General features: G+C 24.5%; 2 protein-coding genes across 2 annotated transcripts; both read left to right on the top strand.

Moving 5' to 3' along the window:
- Positions 1-1,683: 1,683 nt before the first annotated feature.
- On the top strand, positions 1,684-7,255 carry LOC128966201 (repetitive organellar protein-like). Its single transcript, XM_054313034.1, has 8 exons — positions 1,684-1,953; positions 2,659-2,770; positions 3,736-3,932; positions 4,170-4,335; positions 4,444-4,770; positions 4,954-5,351; positions 5,436-6,690; positions 6,760-7,255. Exons 1-8 carry the CDS (start codon positions 1,704-1,706, stop codon positions 7,253-7,255), a joined length of 3,201 nt encoding a protein of 1,066 aa, XP_054169009.1. The 5' UTR covers positions 1,684-1,703.
- A 1,213-nt stretch (positions 7,256-8,468) lies between these two features.
- LOC128966200 (uncharacterized) lies at positions 8,469-9,191 on the top strand. The gene has a single exon (XM_054313033.1). It carries the CDS (start codon positions 8,478-8,480, stop codon positions 9,189-9,191), a length of 714 nt encoding a protein of 237 aa, XP_054169008.1. The 5' UTR covers positions 8,469-8,477.
- Positions 9,192-12,233: the final 3,042 nt, after the last annotated feature.

Raw genomic sequence — 12,233 nt, 5'->3', positions numbered from 1 at the left:
GTTGCTCTCTCTCTCTCTCTAAACACATACTGTATTCAATGCTAACACAAGCAATACATTGACCACTGTTTTAGTGCAACAAAAAATTTTGTTGTGTTTGTTTGGCACCGGTTTATGATATACAGTGTTATCAACAGCACATGCGTAACATTTTATGTTTTTTGAAAAACATTGCCATCTTTTAGGTCCAAAATAGGGTAAAAAAATTTTTTATTTAGTAGTTATTATTATTTAATAAATTATTATTATGTATAGCCATACATACTGTACTAACAAAAATATATATATAACATGATAAATGATAATAACTTTTAGCATATATATATAGTATAGTATAGAAACTATATATATACAAACAAACAAAAAATTGTTGCTTTTCCTGAATCTAATAGCCATAGCCATAGAGAGACACAATCAAACAATTTATCTTAATTTTATGTCAAGTTATGGTTAGTTTTGTTTATGTATTGGATAAGTATTTTCATATTATATTTTTATTTTTAATTTATTATTTATATATAAATTTTAATAATATATTTATTTATTTGGCTGTTTGGTTGGTTGTTTGGTGGCAATAACCCTTATAATAATAATTTAAAAAGCATTTAAACATTTATACAACAATAACAAAAATAAAAGTTTTTATCATATATGATAAATCCCATAACCCGTGACTATGCAATCATTTAAATTTAGTTAAAAAATTTGAATATCAATTTCTATAATAGATTAACAGATATAATATTATTAAAAATATTATTTAAAAATATAATAGATATCAATATAATATAATAGATTAATAGATATAATATTATTAAAAATATTATTAAAAGAAATAATAGATATTAATATAATATAATAGATTATTATTATTAATAAAATATTTGGTATTTAATTATTGAAGATTTATTATTTGCTAAAAATGCATTTTATTTATTTATTTATTTTAGTTATTTATTTTTTAAAAAATTATAATTAAAAATTTAACCCCTACCCTCCCACATTTTTGTTTGTTTGTTAGTATTGTGTATATAATTTTATTTATTTATTTATTTAATATTATATTTTTTGTTAAGTAGTATAACATATGTTGTTGAAACTAATTGCTACAAAAAATATCGTATTATATAATATACAGTGGTTTCCAATAGCAATCGTAACTAATAGTGAAATGCAGTTACTATTGTAAAATAAAAAAAAATTTTGTCCGCAATTCAAAACAAAAAACTTATCTATAGAAACACATTGGAAACTAAAAAAAAACTAATTATATATATATAATATATTATATATATATATACCGTATATACAGTACAGTATATACACATTTAAATAGGGGTTAACATACAAATATATGTATGAAATCAAATGTATAAAATATTTTGAAACTTTTTTAGCATTAGTGTCTGTATCAACAAAAGTCATACACAAAAAATTTTTGGCACAAATACTCGCGACATTGAAATGTATGCTTAAAGTAGTAGTCAATCAATTCAATTGCTTTGTTCATCAAAAATAAATAAAAAAATTAAAACCAGAATATTCTGTGTCGACATCATTGTCTTTCCATAAGTTTTTTTGTGTGTGTATGTATTGTCATTATATACAGTATATTACTGCCAACATATATACATACAGTACAGTACATACAGTGTGTGTATACGGTACCAACCATTGTATATGTTATGTGCTAAACATTTATCATGACGACCACCACCACCACTACCACCGCCATCATCATCAACAACAACAGGCCTACCAGTGCTCGTAAACTAGGAGATCTACAATTGAGTGCCAGTTTTCGTACACAGGTATTATCGACCGATTCACGTCAGCATAAGCAGCAGCACCAGCACAGGTATGTCAGTGATGATGACGGCACCAAACAACGCAACAACATTCATACAATATTAAAGGAACTGCCAATTAGTGTCGACTCCGTCACCGATGAAGGTATGACCAGTTAATATACTAATAAATATACTGCATATATAAGCTGTACAGTTGTGTATAATAATAATAATAATAATTTTTTATTGTTGTTATATTTTATATATATATTATTAGTTATATTGCAATATATTATATTACTGTATATTCTGCATAGTCGGGAGTATATATATATATATATATATATATATAGTATAATAAATGTAAATATTTAAACAATTTGTTTTTTTAGATTAATTTGATTAATAGTATATAAAATAATTTTCACGATTGTTAAACATATTAATAAATTAAAAGAATAATAATAATAATACTAATACTAATACTAATAATTTAATTTAATATAAAATTGCAATGTAATTATTAATAATATTTTTTGTAGATATATGTACTAAATTAATTTGTTACTATAATCTAGGTCAATAATTGTGTTATTATTATTGTTATTTGCAAAATATTACTATTAATAATAGTCATTATATTTGTGTATATATATATATATATATATAATTTTATTATACAATATTAATCATATTGTACTTAAATTAATATACAAATATTATCATAATTTTTATTGTTAATCTAAAAAATGTAAATATATAAATCATTATTATTATTATCATTTGTATAAAATTTCAAATAATATCTATAAATATATATATATATATATATATATTTAATAAATTGTTGATATCCTACTATAAACAGATATAACATTATACGCCAAACAACTGGGTATTGATCCGACATCAGAGTCACACTTGTTATGGATCGCCAAAAGAGGACTTTTATCTCGACTTCCCTTTCCATGGATTGCAATGTAAGTCCTATTTATTGACTGACTGTATATAACAAACTGTTTGTAACAAAAAATTGTTATCAATTTAGTTATGTTATGCAATATATTAACAAAAAATACTGTACAGTATATAATCTAATTTAATATAACCAAAAAAAAATATTAGTTTCTATTTCCTATTATAATAAGTTTTGCCGCTGATTTATTAGTTACTCTAATACACTATTAGTATAGTACTAGTACTGTATATAAAAAAATGTAGGACATCTCATAAAATGCACAGTTAGCCTAAACCAACCATTAAACTGATAGATGCAATGCTATTTATAACCAATGTCCTTTATATATATTAGACATTTTTACTGTATTATATATATATATACTGTATATACTATATACACTGTAAACATTGCTATTATTTATACTAAAAAATACTAATATAATAATTGACATTTTATTTGTTAATTAAATTATAATATATTTTTCTGGATAATTAAATTTTTAAAAACTTAATTTAATTAATTTAGTTGATTGTTTAATTATTTTCATAATTCCCACTATTTGTTATTTAATTAAGTATAAGTTAGATATTTATTTTTTTGTATAGACAATGTATTGTAATATGAATTAATTAATATAATTAATGTTTCAAAAAATGTGATAAATTGTTTAGAAAATTAAATAACTTTTATTTATATATATATATATCATAAATTTAATACTAAATATACTATTATGTATTAATTTGTTAGAAATTAAGAATATATTTAAGGAATATTCTATATATATATATATACAAAAATCAAATATTTATATCACAATAAAATTAATTAATATTTAATTAAAAAAATATAATTAATTTGTTATATTATGGAATATATTTAAGGAATATTCTATTTATATAAAAAAATTAAATATTTATATCATAATTAATTTTTAATTAAAAAATTTATTATTAATTATTATTTATATATTATTTTTTTCAGTGAAGATAGTCGAGGAAGACTATACTACTATAATAGTGATACATCTGAGTCCAGTTGGGAACATCCAACTGATCCATACTATCGATCACTGGTAAATCAGTATCGTCTGAAAGGGTCGTCCACTACCTTAAGTATGAGTGGTTTGACATCATTAGCTAATTTGCATTTTCTAGACGACGATGATATGGCTTTTAAAAGTGATGACAACAACAACAATAATACACATAATAATAATAATAATAATAGTAAAAGACTTACTAATCATATCAGTAAAAGTAATGATAATAATACTACTAATAGTAATAAAGGAGGAAATGTCTCATTAAAAGCAATTTTAAATAATAATAATAATAGCAATACTACCGGAGGTACTATTAATAATAAAATTAATAGCAATAATAATAATAATAATAATAATAAAAGTGATGATGAAGTCGAGTCGGTTGACTTTGAACTGGAAGTCGAAGAACTATTGGAAGAAATAGATGACGAAGAAGTGGTAGAAGAGGAAGAAAAAGAAGAAGATATTAACGATTTATTTGATACAGATTTGGTTACATTAGATATTACTGAAGATGGCATCTATGATACAACTAAAAAGTTTAAAGAAATTTTTACAATAGACTTGAAAATAGATGATAATAATATCAATGATAGTAATAAAACCGATAATACTAACAATGAAATCAAATCAAATAATAATAATAGTAGCCATAAATCAAAAGTTGTCGACACATCCGATAATAATAATAATGACAATAAAATGCAAAATAACAAAACTTTGTCGTCAACTGATGACAATAAGACATCACTTTCTGATAATACTAATAATAATAACATTAGTAAACACCAGAAGAATATTAAACAGCAGCTGCAGAGCACTGGTAGTTCAGTGATGACGAGTAACAGCACAGTTAGCTCTGATGATAGCCAAAACCAAAAACATAATGAAGTTTCCATTAATGACTTTGTATTAGACGTTTCTGACGATCCGTTTGCTGAGTTTGATGACTACGATAGGAATTATAATGACCTGTTTGGCCATTTAGGTGGTGGTGGTGGGAGTACTACTGGTGCTACTATTACTACTACTGGTGCTAAATATAATACTAATGATATTAATAATTATGAGGATTCCTCCTCCTCTGGTGCCAAATCATTGTCTAACTTAAGTAATAGTAATAATAATAACAGTCAAAACAATAACCACAATAACAGTCAACAAACTTCACAACAACTTCACAAACCATCGCATAAACAGTTGGAAACAGTAGAGGAAGCGTCTGAAGAAAAGGATGAAAACGGATTAGAGACGAGTAGTAGTAGTAGTAGTAGTGTTGAAGTAGAGGAAGATATTGATGAAGTGGTAGAGGAAGAGGAGGAGGAGGAGGAGGAGGAGGAAGGGATCGATGAAGAAAATAATGTTTATGCGAATGACGTGCAAATTGAACATAAATTTGAAGAAATAACAACAACTTTGACCGAAAAGATAACATCACTGAGGAATCAACTGAGAGAAGAGCTGACAAAACAAAAGTCATCATTGATTGGAGAGTTTGGCAATAGATTAGATAATATGGACAGTCGTGTCAATAGAAATACCACAGAAGTCAAGAGTGTATTGTCTGAGATAACCGACTTAAGACAACTAATACAAACAAATCAATTGCATTCAACCAATACTACTACTACTACCAAAGCAACAGCCGATGACGATATGACCAAAAAAATTGATAAAGAGTTACAACGGCTAAGAAGTGATGTACGGGAAGACACCGATGAGTTGTCAAAACAGTTCAGTCGTGAATTGAAACAGAAAGTCGGTTCAGTTGTCGACGATATCGACGAGAAAGTTGCGGATTTCAAAGATGAAACCAATCGAGAGCTGAGAGCCCTGAGACAGGAGATGTCTAATGTTGTGAATAATAATAAAAATTTTTATCAACAAACTAATGACTTGAAGGATGAATTGTCTCAAACGCTGTCGGATATTAAACGTCATCGTAAAGAACAAGACCAGCAATTGGAACAAATGGATCAGTCGTTGACCGATGAAACTAAACGATTTCATCAGGAAGTCCAACGATTGCAGACATTGATGAAAACGATTGAAACCCGTGTTCAGGAATTGGATTCAGAAAGTTATGAAATTCGGATACTGTCACGTCTGGAGGCTAACGAAGACAAGAATAGCGAATGTATGGCCAGAATTGATGGCATCGATGGTCAGATCAAAGAGTTGACTCAGCAAATGGTTCAGGCGTTCGCTGATGAAAGTCGTCGACAAAATTTAAACAAAATTAATGATAAGTTTGTCAGCGGTAGTAGTGGTGGACCTGTTATGGTGACGATGGCATCTAACGATGCACCAAAACAAACTAATAAAGAAATTGGTAGTAAAAAGACAACACAATTGAATGGATCAGTTCAGCCATCAGTATCACCAATATCTACACAACAGATCCCTACTGTTGTCGATGAGTCAGTAGAGTCTTCAGGGAATATACTAAATAGGATGACAGCTATGGAAGAAAATATCCGTAAAATAAGCGATTCATTTGAACGGATCAATAGAAATATGTTTCAAAGTAAACAACATTTCAATCATCAGAAAAGTGGTCGGACTGTTGGCAGCGGCGGTAAACAACAACAACAACAACAACAACAACAAAGAAATACATCATCAAAGTCAAGACCGAAGAAATCTAATAGATATTCATCAGCCGATGACGAGGCCTACGACTATACATCGAGAACTAGTTCCTCAACGCCATCGCTGGTATCTTCGTCATCGATAAGCGATTTCCGTGTTATAAGAGATTATGATATCAATGGTAGAAAGTCGACGACAACTATGGGACGACACCATCAACAGCAACAACAACAACAACTGTTTAATACATTAAGAAGAAGAAGAGAAGTTCATTACTCTATGCCTAACAATATTGGAAGAAAGTCTTTACCAAATAATAATAATAATAACTATTTAAATGCCAAACAATATAAAGATTATTATATGTATAGCAATGATAGAGACAGTGGTGATGCCTATGGTATGCCAACAGCATCATCGCTAGCATATAGAAACAGGGATTATAATTATAGGGATCAGATGATGTCAGGTTTGCAGCCTAATAGACTGCAGCACCGTAGTAGTAGTAGTGGACATCATCTGCATCATCATCATCACCAACAAGATCGGGTCTACAATCACATCCGTACGTCATCGTCAACCCTATTGAATCTGATTAAGAAAACAACCAAAAAATTAAGGGATGAAGCTATTGAATTGGAAAGTATGGGTGGCTATAGGTTTGTTACGGATATTATTGCTGAACCATCGTCACCAACAATAGCTGATCCATTCAATAGTGGTGGTAAAGATATGATGAATAATCATAATAATAACAATAGCGACGAAATCCTAATCAAAAAACTAAAGTCCGTACGACTGGATGTCGACCATAAACTAAGAAAACTGACGGATGTTATCAATCAGCAAAAAATTACACAAATTTAAAAAAATTATTTATTTATTTATTTTTAGTTTTTTTTGTTTGTTTGTTAAATTAATTAATTAATTATTTATTTATTTTTTGATGAAATATTTTTAGACTTATTATAGGTGTTATTAAAATATTACTATTAAACATAATTTTGTTTTATTTTTTGATTTTAAAATCAATTAAAAACTTGTTGTTCAATAAAAAAAATCATTTTATTATTATTATTATGTATATAGTATTAGTTAGTATAAAATTAATATTAAATTAATAGTATAATATATTTATTTATTAATTAAAAAATATACTAGTTCAATTTAATTTTGTGTTTTTAAATACATAAACTTTTATTAATATATACAATGTATATATCTTTTTAATAGTTATGTTAGCAAATTCCCAGAAATATTTATTAGTTAGCAAATTATTATTATTATTATTATTTATATTTTTAGATAGGGTTAACAAATTTTTATGAGTTGCACTGGTATGTAGCACTGGTATGTAGTTATATCCTAGATGGTCAATATCCGTCCCTATTATTATAATCGTCCTTGGACCAGGAAGTGCATTATAATACCTGTGCACAGTCAGTACATACCTGTGCTATACTAATAGTCTACTACTACAGTGACCATTACTTTTTTTTGACATTTAAAAATTAATGTTTTTGAAAAGCTTATCAAATTTTCAAACAAAACAAAAGGCATATTTACAACAAAAATGAGAAAATACAGGTACAGTATTAAAATAGGCTTTTAAAAATACTATACCTTTAGGGCACTAGTAGTAGTAGTAGTTTTGTCAGCCGGCTTATCGGTATTGTCAAGGGAAAGCATAAAAAATTTATAATTACTGAGCACTAGTAGTAGGACTAGTAGTAGCACTTGTGGTCAACTATTTTTAACCCATTTTTCTTGTTTTCAATACATATATATTGAATTGTATATTCATATACAGTACTTAAAAATAATTTTCAGTTATACCCGTAGGTTAACCAATAGACAACTTTTATTTTTAATTATAATAACCCATTGATTTTTATTTTAAAAAAAAACTATTTAAGTCTAACATTTTGCTTAACAAATAGTTATTTAGTTTTTAGGTATTCAATAGTGAAAGTCGTCGACAAATATAAAGTCAAAAAAAAAATAAAATAAGTAATAAAACTTAAAAAGTTTTTTTTGTTTAAATAAAAGTTATTTTATAGTTTAAAATAATAATAATAATAATAAAATTATGGCTAACGTTATAATATTGTATTTGACAATAATTTTATTGACAACAACACCGATACTGTGTCGGGATATACAACAACAAGCCTATGATGACGACGACGACGTCGACAATCGGGAACTGGACACCAATGGCGGCGGTGCCGGCAATGCTCTCCATCAGGCAATGGCCGTTCTGGATATGGTTACCAGATTTCAAGAGTTCAAAGGTCGAGCCCTGACAGCCATACCCGATCCGGTACAGGCATTGGCCGAACTCAGTCTATTCGGTGCCATTAAGTTGGGTGTTGTACTGCTATCCGGATTAGTACTGTTGGGCGCTATGTTTCCGACAGTAATGGCTGCCTATGGCCTGTCGTTACCACTATTGATCCGATCGCTTAACAACGGTATGGACGATATGAAACATATGGACTACGAAACAGTTGCCCTATCGATGCGATCGCTACCCGAAAAGGCCTTCCAGGCACTGGACATCCAGGAAGAGGACTGCCGAAGTCGTGCCGTATGCGAGATCGGCCAATACGGTGCCCAACTGTTCCCGACGGCGGCCAGCTATGCCCGTGCTTTCGGTACCCGTTTGCCGTTTAGTCAAAAATATTTGATGGCCATTGTCAAAGGTTTGACCACAAAAACCGATTGCTCGGTAACCTTTCGCAAGTGCCAGGAATCGCCATTCAAAAAGCTGTCCTATTTGTCTACTTATAATATATTTTAAAAATATTATATATATTTAAAAAAATAAATTATTTATGTATTTATATAATTTTTTTTTCATTGAAAAAAACAAAAAATTGTTTTTCTGTATAAATCTATTTTTCTTTTATTTTTTTTAATAATATTATCATTTTTTTTTGTTTAATTATTAATTTTCTATTATTATTCTATAATTAAAATAAAATTGTTTTTTTTAATTTTTTTATTACTAATATTTATCATCATATATACTGTATATATACAGTACTAAATAAATTTTTAATAAAATATTATATAAATTATAAATAATTATTTGATTTATTTTTTTGACAATCCATACAATTTCATTGTCATGAATATTTTATAACATTTGTTATAATTTACTAATTTATTATTTATACTATTATTATACAATTTATTCATACATTATATATTTTTTTACACTTAGTCTATATAAATTATTTGATACTAATAAGTGCAAAAATCTTATTTATCAAATAAAATATTTATTAATTTTTATTTAATGTAATATTATAGCTGATGACTATGAAAAATAAAATAAAAAATTTTTCATTAAATTGTTATATTAATATTTAATATTTAAATAGTATCTGATTCAATAAATTCAATATTTAATAATTAATTAATGATACTAAACATATATATATATATAATTTAAGCATATTTTATAATAACATTTATTAATTTATATTTTCTACATAATATATATATAAAGTTTTTTTTTATAAATAGAGTAAACTATAATAAATACAATTAATTAAAACAAACAATACATTATTTTTTTTACACTTTGTGTAATGTAATGCCATATAACAAATAAAAACTTTCAATATTAAATATTATAAATAAATAAATCTTATTTCAAATAACAAGAAAATAAATTATTATTATTATTTTCTATGAAATGTATTAAAGGTTAACAAATAAACAAACAAACAGACAAAAAAAGATTTCAATTCAATTTTCAGATTAATATTTAATTTAAATTAAACTATTTTTTGTTGTTGGTTATTTGTTTCAATCTATATATAAATAATAATATTTTCAATATACTATATATATAGTTTGTAATTTAGTATTTATAGTGTAAATAAAATATATTATTTATAACAACAACAAAAATCAATGAAATAGATTTATAATTTAATTAATTTTTTAACATTTTATAATCTATGTTCTAATAATAATAATATAATATATTATTTTAAATACTGTATATATATAAATTTAATTTAATCGTTAAAACCAATTGAATAGTAATTTTTAAAAAATAATAATTATTATTTATATTCATAAAATTGCTAAATAATAAAATCCCAAAAATTTATAATTTATAATACTGTAGTTATAATACCCTCTTTTATATTAAAATAAATAATAATTTCAATATACTGTAAATATTATTTGTTATTTAGTATTTATATTGTAAGTAAAATATTTTATTTATAATTAAAAAAATCAATGAATTAGATTTATAATTTAATTAATTTTTTTAAACATTTATTTTTATAATCCATGTTCTAATAATAATATAATATATTATTTTAAATGTATATAAAAATTTAATTAATTGTTAAAACCAATTGAATATTAATTAAAAAAAATAATTATAATTATTTATATTCATAAAAATTGCTAAATAATAAAATCCCAAAATTTATAATTTATAATACAGTAGTTATAATACTGTTTTATGTTAAAAATATATTTAATACTTTTATATAATACACTGTAATGTATAGAAAAATTTTATAATAAATTATTAAAATCTGATTTTGATGTGTGTTTTTTTTTGAAATATATTTTAATTAAAAAAAAGATTTTCGTTTTATGTTTTAAAAACAGTATTAATGTATTAACAAAATAGTAAATACATGTCTTTTAAATAGTAAATCAAAAAACTTTTGGTAAAGCCTCGAGACTTAAGCGATTGTTTTGATTTAATTAAACATTTAATACATACAGAAAATCATGAATTTAAAAAAAAAATTATATAAAAATCTTTATAAAAATAAATATATTAATAGTTAAACCTAACCTAACCTATACTAACCAAACTAATGTAATATAAAATAAATTATATATATATTTAAATTTAATTAAGTATATATATATTTAAATTTAATTAATTATATATAATTAATAATATTATTTATAGATTTTTAAACAATTAAAAAAATATCAAATAAGCATATATTAAATATATATAGAAATTTATATAATACTAAATTTTTATATTCAACTTATTATATTCAACTATAAATATATTACTAATGTTAAAATTGATGATAAATTGAAAAAAAATTAAATTTTAGATTTAGAATAGCTTATCAATTTTAGTATCAGTTTTATTAATAATAATAAAATTATTATTATTATTTCGGTTTCGGTTTTAGCCTAGAGTTTTCAACCCTATCATCTATACTGTATAATAATGTGCAATCAGTGTGTGTGTATGTACTGTATGTGCTGTGTATTGAATACTATTGATCATCAACTCTATACTCAACTAAATTTGCAGTATAATAATAATAATGTTAGGTTTAGGTGTTACAAAAAAAAAATATTCCCTATGTTCCCAAAATGCACCAAAATAAAAATTCCTAAAAAAATCCTATTACCTAGTGCTACCATCTATTTTTAATAAATTTTTTTAAAAACTAACAACACATTTAATTATAAAAAAATTTTCAACAAAAAATTGAAATATTATTAGTTAAAAAATTGTATTTTTTTTAAAAAAAAATATATATATTTTTGTGAGTCTCACTAAACATTTATTGAATAGAAATTTATTTTTCTATAAAATATTTCAATAAGTTTTTTTTGGAGGTATTATTTATTGTAATAATATAATTATATATATATTATAACAATATTAATTAATTAGTTAGATTAATTAATTAAAAATATTAATTAGTAATTTAGTTTATTTGAGCATGATAAATTTTTTTCAATAACAAATAATAAGCTACGTAAGTTATTTTTTTTTAAATAAAGTTTTTAAGCTCACTAATATTTTTTTATTAATTAATATATTAAT

This window comes from Oppia nitens, unplaced genomic scaffold, assembly GCF_028296485.1.
Source record: "Oppia nitens isolate AA-2021 unplaced genomic scaffold, nextdenovo-longstitch-racon4-pilon3 scaffold19_pilon_pilon_pilon, whole genome shotgun sequence".
NCBI lineage: Eukaryota > Metazoa > Arthropoda > Arachnida > Sarcoptiformes > Oppiidae > Oppia > Oppia nitens.
This window is presented reverse-complemented; position numbering and strand designations above follow the sequence as displayed.

Bases quoted from the DNA above. Each gene is read 5' to 3' on its own strand.
- LOC128966200 (XM_054313033.1), top strand. From the start codon at position 8,478: ATGGCTAACGTTATAATATTGTATTTGACAATAATTTTATTGACAACA.
- LOC128966201 (XM_054313034.1), top strand. From the start codon at position 1,704: ATGACGACCACCACCACCACTACCACCGCCATCATCATCAACAACAAC. The intron at 1,954-2,658 runs GTATGACCAGTT...TACTATAAACAG, and splicing joins CGACTCCGTCACCGATGAAG to ATATAACATTATACGCCAAA. The intron at 2,771-3,735 runs GTAAGTCCTATT...TATTTTTTTCAG, and splicing joins CCCTTTCCATGGATTGCAAT to TGAAGATAGTCGAGGAAGAC.